This window comes from Sapajus apella, unplaced genomic scaffold (assembly GCF_009761245.1).
Source record: "Sapajus apella isolate SASKATOON/1434 unplaced genomic scaffold, GSC_monkey_1.0 scaffold8, whole genome shotgun sequence".
NCBI lineage: Eukaryota > Metazoa > Chordata > Mammalia > Primates > Cebidae > Sapajus > Sapajus apella.
In genome coordinates this window covers 11,713,468-11,733,558 of record NW_022436948.1, presented here as the reverse complement: position 1 = coordinate 11,733,558, position 20,091 = coordinate 11,713,468, and the positions used below count along the sequence as shown (strand labels likewise).

General features: G+C 44.5%; 1 protein-coding gene and 1 pseudogene across 2 annotated transcripts in view; one reads left to right on the top strand and one right to left on the bottom strand.

Annotated features, from left to right (window-relative positions):
- The window catches only part of MRPS6 (mitochondrial ribosomal protein S6), a 67,894-nt gene extending 55,708 nt beyond the window's left edge, over positions 1-12,186 (top strand). Inside the window, exon 3 of one of the 2 annotated variants that reach the window (XM_032276965.1) lies at positions 11,565-12,186. In XM_032276965.1, the coding sequence (XP_032132856.1) occupies positions 11,565-11,757 (193 nt within the window). In that variant the 3' untranslated portion in view covers positions 11,758-12,186. The remainder of the gene's footprint in view (positions 1-11,564) is intronic. The other variant, XM_032276966.1, reaches the window with a different exon arrangement.
- On the bottom strand, positions 7,222-7,894 carry LOC116550859 (annotated as a pseudogene).
- Positions 12,187-20,091: the final 7,905 nt, after the last annotated feature.

Below are 20,091 nucleotides of genomic sequence, written 5' to 3'. Positions count from 1 at the left end.
GGAGTTTTCAGTCTAATCAGAGAGTTGGCTGCATAGTGCTAAACTAGGCACCAGCTAAGGAAGTGTGTGTGAAAGTGCCCAGCACAGCAGGGAGTAACCTAGGCCTGGGGCTGACAGGTAGGCATCTCTCTTCTAATGACTTCACTACATATTGGGCAGTTGCCTCTACTCTTGTCCCATGCCCATCCCCCAAGTCAATCCCCCTACCCGCAAAATCAACCGCATTATCACATACGTGTCCAATAGGCTGGAAGAAAAGAGGAGGTAAGAGAGAGCCTGTTACTTTAGGATTATCTGGGAAATCTGCCCAGAGGAGGAGGAGGGTATACTTTGGAAATGGTACCTGATGTTTATTATTATATCAAGACTATTTCCAGCTTATGCCAAAAAGAAAAATATAGTCATTATATTTCAAATATTAGTTTGGTCAGACCCCACTTTAGAAACAGGTTATGTTCCAGAAATTTGTCTGTAAGTCTGTTGTTTATAACTGAGAACTTATTTTCCCAATGGAACAACTTGATGGTTAAGTTCCCAGACTAGTCCACAGAAATTTTCTTAATTCATAATCTCCGAAGGTCCTTAGAACTGGGGGAGTCAGTCAGTCATTCGTGTTCCCCTGAGGACCATTTTAAACTTGTTTTTGAAAATGCGATTCAGTGTTCCCCCTGGCAGCAGAGTGGGGCCTGGATTGGGTCACCCTTATCAGGGATTGGGACAATATCTCAGCCATCTAACATATTAAATAAATCATTGGCACACGACCTGGAGCTGGGCTGCTCAGAGGCCTGGGAGTCACTCCCAGCTCTGGATTTGCTGGGGTCTTTTTCAGGACCCCAAGATTACCTCCCCTTTGTGCCTGCACATGCTCACCCTGACAGCCTAACCTGCTCTGTGGGACAGACAGGGTGTTGGTGTGGAAAATTCTTACCGTATGCCTGGGCATCTGAAAGGGGAAGATGTCATTTACGCTCGAGGGAGCAGTGGTAGGAGAGGCTCATTTAGACCCGTGCTAAAAAGGGGCAGGCATCTTACTGAATCATAGTAACAGTCACCCTTTGCCAGGACCACGTCACTCACTCCAGGGCTGCACGGAGTTTACGGTTTTCTTTCCACTAGATGGGGCTGAACTGAGACTGAGAGGAAGCTATACAAGATAAAGTGTGGTCTGTATTTCAGTGTTGGGCTTGCGCTGCTTTGTAAAAGGTTGCCTCTGCCCTTTCTACCAGGTCTGATTTGATGGCAATGAGATTGGGCTGGCTTCCAAATGCCTGCACATAAGAACTCTTTAAGTAGAAGGTGTTTTTCATGCCCGTTTTGCCCCTTCTTTGCCTATTCTCATCTGCTTTAAAATTTGGATAGGTGCTTATAGCAGAGATCTGCTGGCCTACATATAAGATGCCCTTCTATTTACGGGTAAGCAGAATGATAAAAATAACCAGCTCCATGGTGAATCATAGGAATTTTACTGACTTGCTTCCCAAATGTGTCTGCAGCTTACTCCAGGAGCGCTGGCACCCTCTCTAGAGGAGATTGATTCTCCTCTGTAGTTTTCCCGTTAGCTAACATTTCCATATTCTCGTGCCTTCCTGCCAGCATCCTGACCCTGTTCTTGTGTGTAGGTACTCCACACCAGGTTTTCAGACAGGGCTGCTATAGCCTTGGAGGTTTCTTTTTAGTGGCACTGCCCCAAGATATGTAAGGATTCTGCAGCAGGTTTAATGTTAGTGGTTTTGAGAATGTATGAGACCCAACAGATATAAAAGGAAATGGGGCTTTTCCATGCACAAGATACCTCAATTTGAAGGTGAATAATTCACTGCCGCAGTGAAGCCTGAATCCAACAAGGTTTAACTGAGACAGTCTAGGAACTGGCATTCAGACAGATCTGTTTCCTATCTTCAAAAAGGCTCAAGGATGCTTCAGGGCTGCAAAGCCCTCCCTTCCCCCTCCCCCTCCCCCCACCCACTGTGTGAGCCACTGAGTGCTTCAGTGGAAATTTCCACTTGTCTGCTAGGGAGAAGGGAAGGGTGAGAGAGACAGAGACAAAGAATGTTACTCAAATTCAAGTAAGCTCTTTTTATGGAAAACTTGTAAATACAGGGTTAAGACAAAAGTGAATAAAGAATATATAACCTTTACATTTAAGGACACTGTAAGAAAATACGTATTTCCCTTTGGACAACTAGGGGAGTGGGGGAAGGCCTGGCAGCACCAAACAGTCTGTCTGCATGAGTGACTGAGTGGTGGAGGGGCAGAAAGGACATGAGAGCTGCTGGCTCTCTTATGACCATGCTGCTGTGAATGGAGTGTTTCTGGTGGCATTGTTTTATAGTATTGGGCACAGTCTGTCTTGGGGAAGCCATTTCTCTGAGTGTTTTCAGATCTCTAGAGGGTTTGGGCCTTGTAGTAGAGAGTTCTGTGGCATGTGGATGTCTTAAGAAATACAAAGAGGGCACATTATCATCTTGAAGACCATGTGGACAAGTTCTACCTAGGAAGAAGTTCACCGTTGCTCCAGCTTTCGAACGTTGGTATCTGCCATGAGAAACGCATTTGTGTACTAAAACTTTCTTGGTTCCTTGTCGCCTGGAATCACTCATCTCCTCATTTCCACTTCTGCAGAGTTAGTGTGCATAAGTTACGTGCTTTTCTATAGAAAAGAGAGATGCTTTTGTGAAGCTAATACCAACTTTATAGATGAAGTGATTTCATAATTAGCACCACACATGGGAAAACAAACTTTTAAAATGTAAACACTGCTTGGCTTTGTGTTCAAGGCAATGCAATGCTGGTGTTTGCATCGACCCTGGCTACCTGGTATGTGGAATTGGGTCATTTGTGCCATGTAGCACATGGCTGAAGGTGCTGGGAATGTGTAATTAGATTTTAGACTGTTTTCCTAAAATGATCTGTCTACTTATTATTGATTCAGTCACCAAGAGTAAAAGTGGAAAATGGAAAACTAGCTGTTTGGGGAGCTTTTGTTTGATAAGAACGTCAGCTTTGGGGCATGTCTGCGCAGTTGTGATGTAGTCAGATCCACACTTTTGTACCTGGAGTGGAGTTGATCGTGAGTTCACATGCATTGGGACTTCTGGCCTTGTGTTTTGGCTCTGCCTGTTTGGCTAGGGGAAGAAGCAGGGACTGACAGCTCATTGTGGCTGCAGAGTCCTCTCGATTCTCCCTTTTCCCAGGGTCAGAACGAAGGTGGGGCAGAGGGCTCTCAGACTCCCCTGGAGACACTGAGCCCCCTTTCTGGCCACCTTCCCTTGAACAGCAGCTCCTCTGAGTGTTAGAATGGTTTCTCCATGGCAACCTTCATGAGGATGTAAGGAGCAGGTACCAAGGGAGTTCCAAGGCCATTTTTTTCAGCCTAACTCCCATTTTTGTAGGTCTCTTGTGGACCTTTGCTGTCATGAGAAAGTTCTGGGTCCTCACAGGCATCAAAAACTGCCCAGCCCACCACTCCACACAGGTTGTTTCTAGGCCTTACTTTCTTCATGTGTAAAAATAGAACTGTGGGACTGTACTTGGCGCTGTCATAGTGTAAAAAGTCTCATTCTTAGTCCTCAGGTCTGTCTGGTTAGCAAAGCCCAGCGGGGAGTCAGGAGTCCGTGACCGCCATGTCATTGCCTAGTCTCCCACAGGACTGCAGGGGAAGGCTGGGTTTCTGCTCACGCAGCAGCTCTTACAGCCTCTCTGCCCAGTTGGGCTGCATATTCCAGGAGGATGAGACCACGTGTGCCTCATCCTTTTAGCCTCCTGAGGTTTGCCTATAGTAAATGCTCATTAACAAGTTAAGTTTGCCCAGATAAATAGTTAAGAAGAAAAGGATATATACTGGAAGCAACCAGGAAATGGTCAAGGTCCTTCCTGTGTGGGAAAGCCATAATGGACCACTTATCTGTGTACTTGGGCCTTGGAAGCAGACAGAGATTGACTTTGTCCTGGACTTCTGGTCAGTTCTCTCATGGCCTGGGAGGGACAACTTGGTTTCCTGGGAGAAGAAGTCGGGAGGGGGGTGGTAAGAGGTTCAACTTTGAATGGAGAGTGGCGAATACAGTACGGCCTGTCCATCTCGGAGTCACTTCTCACCTTTGCTGTTTTGGTGGGGTTTCCTTTCTGTGGAACCTTCCACGGTATAATGAGGAGTGGTGGGAGCGGAAGCAGTCTTTGGCCACATCAGCCCCAGGCCAGCAGTAGGAAGACAAGCATTAGATGCCGGTCACCAGCTGTGCCTGCTGGCTTGTGCTCTTGTTTGATTGGTTGCTGAAGGAGTGTTGTCATGCCTAGTGGCAGGAAATCAGAGCAGTTAAGAGGGTGAAGGCAAGAGGGGTTTTGGTAGCAACAGAGAGCCTCCTGAAGCTAGGAAAGCCCAGTCTTAGGATTTCCAGGTCTTTATCTACTATTTGTTTTTATCCTTGAGAATCCTCCATCCAATATGCGGGTGCTAGGTAGCAAGAGATACAGTATAAAGAGTGGGAAGCTGTGGGGTCTGGAGTCCAGAGCTTGACTCTCACTTTGTGACCGGGGGCCTATCAGTTCCCTTCTGGGCTTCAGTTTGCTCCTGTTAAAGGTTTGGGCTGGGTTGTCTTTATGGTCCTTTCCAGCACTTCCATTCTGTGATTCTGTAACCCATTTGGTCCTAGAGCTATCTGTGGTTTCTTGTGTCCTGGAGTCAAAAGACCTGCTCTGTTTGAATCCTGGCAGTGACCACTTCATAGCTGAGTGACCTTGGGCTAATGACTTAACCTTTTTGAGCCTCTCTTCTTAACTCCATTAAATTGTAAGACTCAAAGGAGGCAACATGTGGGAAAGCACTTTGAAGACTCCTAGAGGAGTATTGTTGCTGGGGAGAGGGCTGCTGGACCCCAACCAGTACTCGGCACCACTTCCCCTTCTTCCATTTCCTCAATTGCTGCACGGAGTGGAGCTGACACTTCTCTTTCATCCTCTTCCTCAAAAGCTGTCTGAAAGCTGTGAAAGCACTTTGAAAATTAGAGAGTCCTAAAGACACTTCTAAGTTCTGAAATAAAAGGTTTCTGATATATCTGGCTTCCAGTTCCCATCCTTGGGTATTCTTTTTACCCTTATCACAAAATAGAATCCAAAAGCTTTGGGTGTATTTCTTAGGATTATTTAGTGAGTGCTAAGTATACAGAGAACACTTTCAGGAGGGCTGGATGAGAATTGATTTGTGGGCAGCTGAGTTGGTTGTTGGCATCTGTAAACACACTTTCTCTTAGAACATATTTAGACTCCTAGGCTAGCCCACAAGCCTTTAACCCTGTGCAGCAGTTGAATGGAAAATGGAAGAAAGCAGTACTTGCTGTGAACAATATTGTAAGTAAAACCAACACAGCCCCAGAGGTGCTATTTGAATAAATTGAATACTTGACTGTAAGGAAGGGCAGGCTTAACCTGTGGACTTTCTGGAGGGAGGGGCATGGAGCACTCAGCAGTGGTGGTGTCTGGGTTACTTGATGCCCAGAGCATGTCAGGCCCTTGCTAGGCACCTCCCTCCGGATGCACGGCATTTCAGCAGCCGTGCATCTACCCTAAGCACAGGGCTTCAAGTGGAATGAATCAGGAGAGGAAGCCTTCTAGGGAAAGCGGACAAGGCCAAGGAAGAGGAGGGGACTCAGAGAAAAACTATCTGCTATAGACTTTGGTATGGTGGGAATGTTGGCAAGCAGGGTGAGGTTATAACTTATCTGTGGTAGGTTGGAAGGACATTTCGATGAATACCGAGTGAAAGAGCAAATGGATAAATGGGAAGGAAAAAAATGTTGGGGCTCTGTTGGGTCAGAGTTCTGTGTCCTGGCCACCAGGTGGCCAAATGGAATTATTGTGGAGCAGGGGGAGTGACTGGGTAAAAGGCTGAGGTTTGCAAGGAGGTGGTGATGTGAGGTTGATCACACTGTTTTAAACTCTGTTCCAGCACCCAACTCCAAAGTAATCAGTAATTAAATCTTGAACAAATGAATTCATATGTTGGGTCATTGCAACCCTATTACCTGCTATATGGAGTAGAAATAAGCCAGTGGAGTTAAACCTTGGAAAATGTGGCCAGGATTATGTGTAGTTTCAGAGTGAGCCCAAGTGGCAGTCTTATTCGTGAGCAAATATGCAAGTCACTGCTTCAGGAAGTTGTGAGATAGTGGATTAGTTTGTACCATTTTTATTTCGTTGCTTGAAGAACCCTGGGAGTCTTCATCAGCTGTAATTGCTCCCCTATGGTCCCTGTCCCACATCAGCTCATTCCTCACTCCTGCCCATTCAGCTTCTGAACTGCCATTTTAAAATCAACAGCTTTATAGAGATAATTAGCATACAATAAACTACATGTATTTAAAATGTGTAATTTAATAAGGTTAGACATGTGTATACCCACAAAATCACCACAATCAAGATAATAAACATATTTCTTACCCCTAAATTTTCCTCCTGCCCCTTTGATTCCTTCCTCTGCTTGTCCTTCATCCCAGGCAACCACTCATCTGCTTTCTTTCACTGTAGATTTTCTTCGACTTTATGATGGTGCGAAAGTGATGCCGATGCAGTAGAAGGCATACCTGAGTACCCAAACAACCGTTCTGTTTTCACTTTCAGTACGGTATTACTGAGCTATTCAGGACTTCATGTAAAATAAGCTTTGTGTTAGATGATTTTGCACAACTGTGGGCTAATGTAAGTGTTCTGGACATTTGTCTAAGTGATGTTATGGTAGTTGTATTAAATGTGTTTTCAACATAAAATGTTTTCAACCTACAATTGGTTTATCAAGATGCATATATTGTAAGTTGAGGAACATCTTTATTTTTTAGGCTTACGTAGAATTGGATGGTGTGGACACCTTTTACTGTAGTTTCTTTCACTCAGCATAATTATTTTGAGCTCAATAGTGTGTATCAATAGTTCACTCCTTTTCATTGCTGAACAGTAGGGCATTGTGTATTTATCATTTTACATGTTGATGAATATTTGTGTTTTTTCTACTTTGGGGTTGTTATAGGTACAGCTGCTGTGAACATTTGTATACAGGTTGTTGTGTGGACATACGCTTTAATTTCTTTTGGGTAAATACCTAGGAGTGGAATGGCTACGTCATAATGGTAGGTGTATGTTAATTTGGGAAAATGCCAAACTGTTTTTTCAAAATCACTGTCATTTGCATTCCCACTAGCAATGTATACGAGAGCCAGTTTTTCTTTTTTTTGTGTAGTGAGGTGGGGCTGCCCCAAAGGGCAGCCTGGTTTATTGCCAGCAGCTGGGAAAATCAGCGGTTGGACTTGGCCACACACTCCAGCTTGTCCTTCTTCTTGATGCCATAGGAGTTGGAGGAGCTCTTGGTGGCACTGATGAGCTCTTCTGCCAGGCACTCAGCAGTGGTCTTGATCTTCTGGAAGGTGGCCTCAAGGAGCGCCTGTGTGCAGCAGCCAGATGGCCTGATTCACACGGTGCAGTGGGGACATGTCCACAGCCTGTCATCTCACAGCCCCTGCTCCCCCGATGCGGTGGATCCCTCCCAGGGACCACCGTTGATGATGGCGTTCACCAGGACCTGCAGAGTTCTCGCCTGTGAGCAGGTGGATGAAATCGAAGGCATGCTTGGTGATGCGCACAGTCACGAGCTTCTTGCCGTTGCTTTGGCCATGCATCATTGTGGAGTTAGTGAGGCGCTACAAATGGGGCACTGAGCTTTGCGGAATCGTTTGGCGACATACCACACAGCACTGTGAGCCAGGTACTTGGCATATTTCTTCTACACTGCAGTGTAATCCTGCGGGGAAATGTCATTGATTTGCACATCATCAGTGTTCCACTTCCCAAAGGGCTTAATGTCAGGGTTCTCTGCCATTGCTGGTGCTGCTGTCTCCCGCTCGGTCATCCTGAGGGCACAGCTCGAGTGTCTGTCCCTTGGCATGGACCATGTGCTGCCTTGGAGTGCCAGTTTTTCTACATCCCTGCCAACATTTGGTGTGGTCAGTCTTTGTAATTTTACTGCATTCTAGTAGGTATCTCTTTATGGTTTTAATTTGCACTTCTGTCACAACTAATGATTTTAGGTGTCTTTTCATGTGCTGCTTTGCTATTGTATGTCTTCTGTGAAATGTCTGTTCAAATCTTATGACCATTGTTCAAATTTTTTTTTAATTAAGTTTTGAGAGTTCTTTTTATTCTAGATGCAAATCCTTTATCAGACTTGTAATTCACAAGTCTTTGTGGCTTATCTTTTATTCAAAGGGCAGTTTTTAATTTTGGTGAAGTTTAGTTCATCTAGTTTTTCTATTATGGATTTTGGTTTTGGTGTTGTGTCTAAGTAAATTTTGCTTAATGCAAATTTACATATGCTTATAAGTTTTATAGCTTTATATTTTACATTTAAATCTGTGTCCCATTTAGAGTTAGTTTTTTAAATGGTACAAGTAGGGAGTAAAGTTCCCTTTTTTTGCATGTGGATACTGGATTATTCCAGCACCATTTGTTGTAAATCTGTATTTGGGTACACTCTGTACTAGTCTTTCGATCTCTTTATTTGTGAATGAATATCATACTGTATTGATGGCCATAGCTTTATAATAAAGTCTTGAAAATCAGGTAGTATTAGTCCTTCAACTTACATTCTCTATCAGAGTTGTTTTGGCTGTTTTAGGACCATTACGAACTTTATAATCAATTTTCTAGGGTTTTGATTGAGGTTCTACTGAATCTCAATAGATTTTATTTCAGTAAAATAAATAATAGATCTCAATTTATGTTTAACTTGGAGAGAGTTGACATCTAAATTTTGAGTCTTCTTACCCATGAACAAAGATATACCTGATAGGTTTTGTTTCTTTCAGCAACATGTTCTAGTTTTGCATACCTTTTGTCTGATTTCTCTGTAAGTATTGAATGTTTAATTTCAAGATCTGATAATTTGTTGCTAGTATATAGGAATAACATTGACTTTTGTATCTTGCAATCCTGCTAAACTCATTAGTTCTACTTTTTAAATAGATTTCTTAATATTTTCTCAACACAATCATGTCATATGCAAATAAGACAGTCTAACTTTTTCCTTATCAGTCTGGATACCTATTCTTTTTCTTGCCTTATTGCACTGGCTAGAACCTCCAGTTCAGTGTTGAATAAAAGTGACAGTGGACTTTCTGGTTTGTTCCCAGTCTTAAGGGAAGAGCATTTAGGTGTTCACCAGTTGGTGAAAAGTCAGCTGTAGATTTTTCAAAGATGCCTTTTATAAGTTTGAGGGAGGTCACTTCTATCTCTAGTTTAATGAGATTTTTTTTTTTTTTTAATCACGAATGGCTGTGGATTTTGTTAAATGCTCTGTTTTTCTTTTTTCTACTTTAGGAATTTCTCCTCCCTCCCTCTCTTCCATCATCTTCCTGGATTTAATTTGCTCTTTTCCTAGTTTCTTAAAGTAGAAGCTGAGACTATTGATTTGAGGCCTTTTTTCTTTTCTTACCTAGGCATTTAGCAGATACAAGTTTGCTGACAAGTACTGTTTAATGGTGTCCCCTAAATTTTGATTTGTGGCATTTTCTTTTTCAGTCAATTCAAAGTACTTTGTAATTTCCCTTTTGATTTTTCCTTCTGCCTGTTTGTCCAGGTTATTTAGATATGTGTTTAGTTTTCAAGTATTTAGCAATTTTTCCAAGATCTTTATGTATAACTTGAATCCCTTTATGTTATATGGCCCAGAATATGGTGGACTTTGGTAAATTTTCTGTGTCTACTTAGGAGGAATGTCTATTATGCTGTTGTTGGATAAAGGGTTCTATAAATATCAGTTAATTCTAGTTGGTTAATATTGGTGTTCACTTTTACTACATCCTTGCTGATTTTCTGTACAGTAGTTCTATCGATTACTGAAAGAAGAATGTTAAAAGGCTTCAGTTGTGATTGTGGATTTGTCCTTTTCTCTGTTCAGTTCTGTTGTTCTTATATGTTGAAGCTCTGTTATCTGGTGCATGTATATTTAAGATTTATATCTTCTTGGTGAGCCCATCATTATGTATGTCTTTTGTATCTTGTAATCTTGCTAAACTCGTTATGTATTGTCTCTTTGTGTCCCTGGTAATTTTCTTTTCTCTGAAGTCTGCTTTGCCTGATGTTACGATAATCACTTGAGCTTTCTTTCAGTTAATGTTTTTGGTTGGCATATATTTTTGTCGTTGTATTTAATTATATGTTTACTTGAATAATTATTCCACTAGGCTTGGCCAAGAGCAAATGGTCCCTTGGTAAATTTTCTTACACGTTTTGAACCTCTTTGCCCTTTGTCTGGAATTACACAAGATGCCATCCCTTTTCTCATAAGCTTCTTCCTTGGTGAATTTTTTCCTTTTCAGTTTGGTCTTTCAGCTTCCTGTGAGAGTTCCACATTTCATGCTAACACCACCATGTTAGTACAGTAAGCAAATGCACACTGTGCCAGAGGTGAGAAAGTGCTCTGCTGAGCAAAACAAAGCCTTGAGTGAGGGTGATGGAGAGTGAGGGACCTTGGTGGGGCTAGGAGTCTGCTGCTTTAGGAGAGTAGGCACAGAAGGCCTCTCTAGGAGGGTCACATTTGGACAGAGACATAGAAGCAAGGGATGAGCTGTGTGGAATTTGGGCAGAGAACATTTCCAACAGAAGGATCAGTGAGTGCAAGGCCTGAGAGGAGAATATGCTTGGGAGTTCTGAGAACCGTATGTATGGCTAGAACAAGGCAAGTGATGGCGAAAAGATCATCTTAACCAGCTAGAACATTGCAGGATTTTGAAATACTCTGCTGAAAACCAACCTTTAGTCACATAATGGTCCAAACCAAACAGTACAAGGGAGGCTTAGCCTTTTAGTTCTGAGAGGAGGGGAAGTGGGTAGGGGAGGGCTCTTTCCTTGCACTGTCATCTAGCAGGCTGCTGAGGACCTGTTGATCTTTGAAGACCTGTGAGCCGCGTGGGATGCCTGTGGACCTTAGTCTGGTTTGAGTGATGAGTGATAAATTATTTTTCTTACCTAAGGTTCAAGTAATTTTCTTGTTCCTTGTGTGTATTGAAAATATTTGTAGAGCAGTCCCATGCCTTTCTTAATCTTTTCTCATGTTTGTGAGTTCATGGTTCTCTTAGGTGTGTTAGTTCACAGGAAAAATCCTTTGGAAAGTTAGAAGAATATCTAATAGATGTTTACACACACACACACACACACAGCATGAATTAATAGTTTGGAAAATTCAGTCTTGTCAATGGGTTAGGAGTTACCCATGCTTTCTAGTACTTGATGCTGTCTGTAATGTCACAGTGTGTTTTTGTTGCCATAAAGTTGGCTTGGATCCATTTTTCCCAAGAGTGTAATGGGAAAGGCCATAGAAAAAGGGAGATTGGGCATCATACTGCAATTCTGTTAGCAGGTCAGCTTACCAGCTGTTTGTATTTTGACAAGGATATGTATGTGTATGTGTGTGTGTGTGTAGTTGATGTCTGTCTGGGAAGAGTAAAGTGGAAACCTTGACCAAAATAGTAGAATTGTTACAGTTCAAATGCAGGCACTCACAAGTTTTTATTTTATTGCAGGTATTTCTTGGTGGATTTTTATTCACCCACCACAACTGTTGAAAGCATGCTGAATCACTTGTCTCGAGACACAGATGTCATTAGAGGGAATATCGTCAAACACCCTCTGACCCAGGAACTAAAAGAATGTGAAGGGATTGTCCCAGTCCCACTTGAAGAAAAATTATATTCCACAAAGAGGAGGAAGAAGTGAGAAGATTTGCCAGATTTTAGCTTTATGTGTAATCCCTTCACATTTGAGCAGCGTGGACGAGAAGGAATAGTTTGCAGGCTTGGCCTTTATGTAAGCGTGTGTTGCAGGTGCTGTTTGATTTTTCTAAGGTATTTTTAGCCCTTGATCCCCTTTGCCGTGAGAGGTGGGGAACTGCTCACTGACAGCTTCTCTGTAATCTGAAGTACCAGTGGGTCATTCTTGATTGTGTTTTCATTATTGTCATTTCTTTGTCAGTTAGGATTTTTCCCCTTAAAACAGTACCATCATTTTGAAGAGCAGAACTTATAATACCTCCTGGGATTGTGAGCTAGTCATTCAGCCTGTATGACCATGCAGAAATAAAAATTGGAGACCAGTGTATTCTATGGGCAACTTTTGCTTTGAATAATAAACTTGATTGTAGAAATGCTGGTGTTTTGTCCCTTCGCTTACGCCAGTGCAGTGTTCTTCCCAGGGCCTTGCAGTTCCGGTCTAGCTGGCAGTGCCTGGCAGTGTCGGGGACGCACCACCCAGTACCCACTGAGGTCTAGAGCCTAGGTGGGGCGGGGGAGGAGGGGTGTGTCTGTCTTTTCCTTACTGGCCAGGCAATAAAATCAGTGACTTTTCCCTGCACGCCTCGCTTGTCATTGTGGTGAGTGCTGCTCTTTGTGGAGGGATGTGTGCTCTGGCGCAGTTAAGCTCTGATGCTGCTCCCTGTCATTGCTTTGCCACTTGTACCTGCCTCTTCTACTGTCCCTCAGCCCAAGGCAAGGCTCTTGTAGGAAGTAGACTCCTGGCAGTGGCATGGCTTCCAGGATGGGTGAGGATGAGGCTGTTTCCCAAAATAGTCACCTGCATCTCATCCTCGGTCTCCTCGGGGCTGGTTGGAAAGATTTGACCCCCCCGTCCTCCTTCCCAGGTGGTGGGAAGGAGGTTCCCTGCACAAGGTGTCTGTCACCATCCTAGATGACAGAACTTCTGCACATAAAGTGTTGGGGAAGTGCCAGTTCTAGGAATGTCTGAAAAGCAGGAGGGATCTGAGAGTTCTGGCCTCTTGGCTGATTTTTAACCATGGCAAGACCAGACGACGGAGAGATGTGCAGGAGATCCCCAGAGCACCAGGAGGGCGCAGTCTCCCAGCTCCGGCCCAGCGCCGCCTCCCTCTGTAGCAGCTGCCTGTGTCTGCACTGGGGCATCAGTGCTGTCATCTTGCTTATTAAGAGCTTGGGCAGTATCCAGCTTGACTTCCTCCAGAGGCAAAAAGCTATTAAAAAGTCTTTTTGAAGAGCAATAATTCAGTGAAGAGGCTCATTAACAGCTGTATACTAGAAATAAAAGGGGTAGAGTGAAGATTATCTGGGAAAATACGCTATTTCCTGTTTTATTCGGAATTTCCTGAAAGCGTAGGCTCTCGGCCAGGGCTTGCGAGAGCACCAGCTCTCTAGCAGACACATTGCGTCATGATGTTCTTTGACCTGGTGCTATCTGAGGTCTGTTTTGCTTGGAGTTTATTAAGCGCACACCATGTGCCATGCTGCACACTTTTGCCATTCCCTCAGTTAACTCAGCAGCCCCAGGAAGGCAGCATTGTCAGACCCGTTGTTTGAATGAGGAAACCACTCAGATTTGCCCTTGATCCCACAACTGCCAGTGAGAGCTGGAATCTTGAACTGGGGACCCTGATGCCATCTGGTTTTTCCCTCCTGTAATAGTAAGGTTGTCTTTGCCCTCTCAGGTTAAACAAGGCACTTGGGTGTCTGGGGTGAATTGTCACCACTCAGGTAGTGACATTTGGCCTCGTGGCCCGAGGGTAGCACTGCTACTTTATTTTCCTGCACTTGCCAGTCCCTGACAAGACGATTGACGACATTGGGTATTCCAGGTCATGCAAGTGTTCAGAATCCCACGGCACAATTTAGAGAGCATTAGGAAGGAGGCTGGCAAAGTAGGGCAGCCGGGCAGTGTGCCAGTTCCCTCCTTGGAAGCTCCAAAACGAAGCCACTATCTTTCCCCTGTGAGTGACCGGCACATAGCTGGATCCTCAGCAGCTGAGGGGTCCTCACCTCCTGGCAGCCGGTGGTCTGTCAGGATATCTAGTGTTTGAGCAGGGCGTGCCAGTGGGTGGTTTCGGGGCCTATTGTTTGTCAGAGTAGAGCATCAAGTCTCACTGCCCAGGCTGGTGGTGGCCCGAGGCTCTGTGGTCTACTTCAGAGGATGATGATGAACAAAGTGCTGGCAGTAGAGCAATGGACAAAGACATTTGTCCTGGCCTCATGGAGCTGAGCACTGGCATGGAAGCAGTAAAGTGTGTATGGTGCAGTTAGCTGGACAGGAGCTGCTGGGGGAAGTACAGAGGATGGAGTGGGGAGGGGATGAGCAAGCTGAGCTCTGAAGGGTGAGGAGCCGTCATGTGATGTGACAAGGAACTGAGGGGTCACATCTGGGAGACCCGTGAGGAGTAAGTGCAGAGGGATAGGAGGTTGCCAATGGGAAATGAGGCCCCAGAGGTGAAAGGCAGGGTTGGGTGAGGCACCAGCTCCAGGATGTTCCCTGGGGGCTCGTGTCCTGGGAAAGGGCATCTTCCTGCAATTCTCAGCCTTGACTATTTGTGGTCCTCTTTGGACAGGCCCAGTCTTCCAGAAGTACTTGGTTTGATCTCACTGATACTCTCGGCTTGACCGGCTGCATTTTAGGACACCAAACTTGGACTTCTAAGAGGAATTTAAGAGGAACATCAGCATTTAAGATAAGTGCTCAAGGTGGATGACACAGGTGATACTTATCCTCATGATCCTGTCAGCACTTTGAGTCACCCCTTCCGTCTTCCATCGTTTCCAGAAAGGCTTATTTTTGCCAGTGGGCCCTGCCCCCTGGCTGGAGGAAAGTGTGACGGCTCCAGTCTACCCGAGTGGAGGTCCTGAGAGGCGGCCACGTGTTTTCTGTGACTGTAGTGCCTCCAGGAGGCTGCACTCCCAAGTCCAAAGGTAGTGGCCACAGTTCAGGCCTGTGACAAGCAAGGATTGTTTTTTGAAGTTGGGCCCAGGGAGGTGGAAAATGAGATGGAGGCTGGGGGCCCAAGAAGCTAATCTCTGAGGTGTACCTTAGAAGCTGCTGCCATGACATTCACGGTGGTGGGCGCCGTGGGTTGCTGACCAAGCGTTTGAACAGAGACAGGTGCTTGTCAGCAAAGGACGATGGAACCCAATAGATGTTTGCTGAAAGACCAAATGTATTTTGATTGAGATGAAGTATTTGGTTCAAAGATTGGAGGAGTATGGAAAACATGAGCCGCTCTAACAAGCTGTTAGTTGAGTCTGGAAGAGCCCTGGTGTACCCCTACCCACCTGAGGGATCCCACAGTGCTTTCAGCAGGAGCTCAATATGGATATTCCTTTACCCTCCCGACAGCCTCCCGAGCCAAATATTCTACCAGTTTATGAATAAGACACCTGAGGCTTCGAGGACAATAGGTAACTTCCCTAAGGCTGCAAAAGGAGGAGTTGGGGTTGGAAGTCAAATTTCTATCTCTTTCCAAAGCCCATTTGGGCCTGCTACAGGCTCTTGGGTCAACGTAGCCAATCCCTGCGGTCCTGGTCATGCTGCGAGGGGCTAGCTCTGGATGACCTGCTCCCCTGGGCCCTTCCAGCCTTGCACCTAGAGCAGGCCCAGGCTTCCTCCCTGCCAGAGGAGGGGTGCATGTGGAGCTGGGGTTCCTTGGGAGTGTTTTAAATCAGGTCTTCCAGTGGAAACCCTGAGAACATCAGGAGAAGATGTTGGTGTCTCCTGGACAAGAGGCATTCTTTTCTCCTGATTCTCCCTGCCCTGGAATTCCCACCACTTGTTTCTCTCCACATTGCTCCAGGGGTGTCTCTCAAGAGACACACAGCGGGTAATGCACTGGGCAGGATACAGAGATCAGAGGCATGGTGTTCCTGGCCTCAGGGCTCTCCCAGACATGGGGGCTGAACTGTTAAGCTGTCTAAAACACAACCCATAATACAAATAATAATAGATGTTTAAACCAAGGGCTAGGAAACTGGGGTTGAGGGAGAACTAGGTTCACTGGTGTCTGGAATGAGAGTAGGGCCAGGTGGGGAGGTGGTGAGACTGCATGATGGGCTTTGGGAGCCCCTGGAGGGTACAAGTACAGTGCAATGGTGGGAAGGATGGTGGAATGTCGGAGCTTAGGGGCTTGTGGCTGGAAGTGAGACTGGGAAGGCAGGTTGCTCAGGGTTTCTTGAAAATAAAGAGACAAGACTTCAGGGCTCTCTGTACTACATCAGGGCTCTTCCAGACTCAATTAAAAGCTTGGAAGCGCGGCTCATGTTTTCCATACTTCTCTAATCTTTCAACCAAATACTTCATCTCAATCAATAATGAGTCTTGTGCATGTTGACTTGCTATAAAATATGGCTCCTAATTGAGCAACCCCATGCTGCCTGCATAGTTGTGAGGAAGGAAATAACTCCACTGATTTGCCATGGAGAAGTACAGAGGGCTGAGGCAAGGCCTGCAGGTGTTTACAAGAAGGTGGGCAGTGTTGACTAGAGTGCTTGCTAGGCGACCCCTTCCTGAACAGCGAGTGCTTTGGAATGTGCGTAGGAGCCTGTGAAAACTGCAAATTATTCTCTCTCTGCCGTGGTCTGGGCTACTGCCATTTGTGTTAGGAGGTCTCAGCAGAGAGATGACTGTACCTGTAATGGCCTTGTGATGCTACCTGCCAGCCCCTGGCCTGTTTTCTGCACCTGGGAACAGACAAGTATGGTGTGGATGGTGGGAAGTTTCCAAGGCAATTTGTGGGCTTCTTGGTCACCTTGAAAAAAAATTCAGTTAGAATGATCATCGGACTTTGGGTTGGAGACGTGCTCAGAGAACTCTCCTCCCACCAGCCTTGACCATGTTCAGTTTCTTCTCCTGTCCTAAGTGCCCTCACATGGAAAATGTGGCCAGTGGACCAGATGGTCTCAAAGAGCCTGCCGAAGTCTCTAATGCCCTGGACCAAATTACTACCTAGTTTGCTAAGGAGTTTTCCATCGATGATTTAGGAAGTTGGTAGTTGGTAGGATATGGAGGTGGTGAAGGGTTAAAATAATTTCTTAGAGGCTTAGTCTCTGCATATTTCTTTTCATCTTCTGATAAGCATAGCTGTTGTTTTCATAACCTGCCAGTGGATTCTGTGGGGCCGACTATTACTCTAATTCTAAACAGAATAGGCACTGTCTTTAATCACAAGAAAACAGCAAAGGAGTCCCAGAGGTCAGCACAGTCATTCGCTGGGCTCAAATTGCCAGCATTCTTTTTGTTCTCTGAAAATGAAGCTTTAAGGGACATGGGCTTAGTGCCAAATACAGGCAAGACACATTCTGTTAGTCGCAGGAGGAAAACCATGTTGAAACTGAAAGTCCATACTGGTAGTGAAGTAGTTTTTGGAGAGCTACCCTGCAACCCCAGAAATTGACCTCTAAGTTTAAAGCGACAGCAGTCACACCTGGGGAATCCTACACATTCCTAGCACCACCACAACCCAGTGAGATTTACAAAAGTCAGACTCATGGAACCGAACTTTATCTCCAAGATATTCAAGTCCGTTGGGCTTCTAAAGGGGAGCAGCATTAGTGTCTGAGCATTGCATCTGAACCCTTGCTTCTAGAACACCAGCATCATCACATTTCTCAGAGAAAGCAATTTGCCTTGAGACAATTCCATTGTGAGTGGAAGAGACAAGGATGCATTGTTCAGCAGACAATGCCTGAAGGAAGGATTATGCACAACAGACTCTTGACCCCCCATTCCAAATAAGTAGGAGACTCTATGTGGAGCTAAATGATGTGACTTGGATGTAGCATCCTTTGTCCAGTCTGATCCCAAAATGTAAACACCTCTTTGTGGAAGACCAGATGTTACACTTTGGCAGAAGTGTCAGGCTCTGTTAATCGGTATCATCGATGCTCATTATTGGAAGATTCTGTATTTGTGAATCTGCTTACTTGCTAAAATTTATTAGTATCCCCAAAATGAATACCCATTGGTGTTTCTGCAGTCACTCACAGGTATGTGTAGAGTAGCAAATAATTTGAGTTGCTTGACAAATCTGTTCCCAGTCGAACAAAGCAACAGTCTGCCTTCTTGTTCTAGTTCTTATACTGTAAACAAGTGTCTTTTTCACTATTTAGTGTCATGTTTTTTGCATTTGTGTGCTTTTTCCTTGTGCTTTTGCTGTTTAAAATGGCCCCCAACTGTAGTGCTGCAGGACTGTGTTCTAAGCGCAGGAAGGCTGTGATGTGCCTAATGGAGAAGACATGTGTTAGTTAAGCTTCATTCAGCCATGAGTTCTAGTGCCGTTGGCCTTGAGTTCAGTGTTAATCAACAATATGTAGTAAATGTCTTTAAAACAAAACACACATAAAACAAGCTCATGTATTGATGGGTTGACATAAGTGTTGTGACCAGAGGCTAACCTAACCCTGTATTTCCCCTAGGAGTGATGTTTCAGGGTTTTCTAAGTCAGTGTTGATAGCAACTTTAAAGAACATAACTAGTGCAGACAACAAGAATTGGCTGTATTTGATACTGGAATTTTGCTTTGTTTTCTGCTAAGGATCCCTGTGACATCTTTCTGTAAATCTCCAATTTTTATGTGCAATCAAGGGGAGTGTGATTCCCACCGTTTTTCTTATTCTGCTTGTCTTGTCTCCCACCATGCTGCCTCCTCCTCTCATGCACACACACTTTCATTCTCCACCAGCTCCTGTCCACTAGGCAACTACGACATCTGCATGAGCCAGGGGCCTTCTCTTTGAAAGGAGCCCTTAGAAAAGTACCTTGGCAGAGAGTTTGGTGATGTGGCCAGAAAGAACCAGACTGTACTAGAAGAGCCTGGATGCAGTGCTCCTATTACCTTCCAGCCTTAGGAGCAGGCAGATTGGTTGGGGTTCAGTGAAGCCATGGAGAGGGATAATTAGGTAAGTATAGCAACTCCCTTCTGCAGGCACCATGACAGCTCAGGAGTTTTCGAATATTCTCCAAATAAAATAGGTTTTAGTTACTTTTAAAACACCAGCAAAGGGTCATTTACACAGCAAAATCACAAGGAAGTTTAAAGGCGCTGATTTTATGAAGTTAGCAGTTACAACAAAGGTTTTAAAAGTTTGGTCCTCTTCCATATACCTTACCAGATCTAAAAATAATATGAAGATGTTATTTAATGTGGCTGAGTGAAATGTTCATACTGTTTACCTCCTGCTCATAAAGCAATGGGTTTGTGGTTAAATCTCTATTCTGGCGAACACAATGCTGTAACAGCGTCCGCACCTTGTAGCTCTGATCCTACTTTCCTGAAACTTCCACATGGCTTGAGAAACAAGAAACGTATGTTTGTAAAAATCCAAACATACCTAAAAATAACAAGTCAATGTAACAAATCTGAGGAACTTACCACTCAGATTTAATAGATACTGTATTTTTGCTATACATCTTTCAGAGCTTTTATTTAAAGAAATAAAATATTAGGTATAGTTGAAATTCTCTGTATCCCCTCTTATGCTATTCCTTCCTTCTCAAGAAGTAGCCATGTCTAAAGTCAGTCTAATAGTCCGTTCTTGCACTGCTGTGAAGGGTAGTTTATAAAGAAAAGAGTTTTAATTGGCTCATGGTTCTGCAGGCCGGATGGGAATGCTGGTGCCAGCATTTGCTCAGCTTTTGGGCGAGGCCTCAGGAGACTTCCAATCATGGCAGAAGGTGAAGTAGAAGGAGGAATGTCTTACATGATTGGAGCAGAAGGAAGAGAGAAAGTGGGGAAGGGCTATACACTTGTTTAAACAACAAGATCTCTTGGTAACACTATTGCTATGACAATGCTTAGGGGGATGGTGTTAAACCGTGAGAACCTGCCCCCATGATCCAGCCACCCCTTCCAGGCCCCTCCTCCAACACTGGGGATTATACAATTCAACCTTAGATTTGGGCGATGACACAGATCCAAACCATATCAGTCAATGTGTATCATATCCATATTTTATATTTTTGCTACATATATATGTCGCTACAAGTCACTTGTTTTGTGGATTTTTAATTAACCAAATAGATTCATGGTAGGCAAGCTTCAGTGATAATGCTTTTTTTTCATTCATTCAGCACTCATTTTGAGATCTATCAGGTGGATACTTGTAGACCTAGTTCACTGATTTCTCCTGTCATGTAGTATGCCATGTGTGACTATATCCAATTTGTTCACTTGCCTATTCAAGGGCATTTCCAATTTGACAGTTTCAAGCCATGCTGCCGTGGAGTTACTGGTAGTTAGCTGTCTCCTGGGGCATATATGTGCATGTGCAT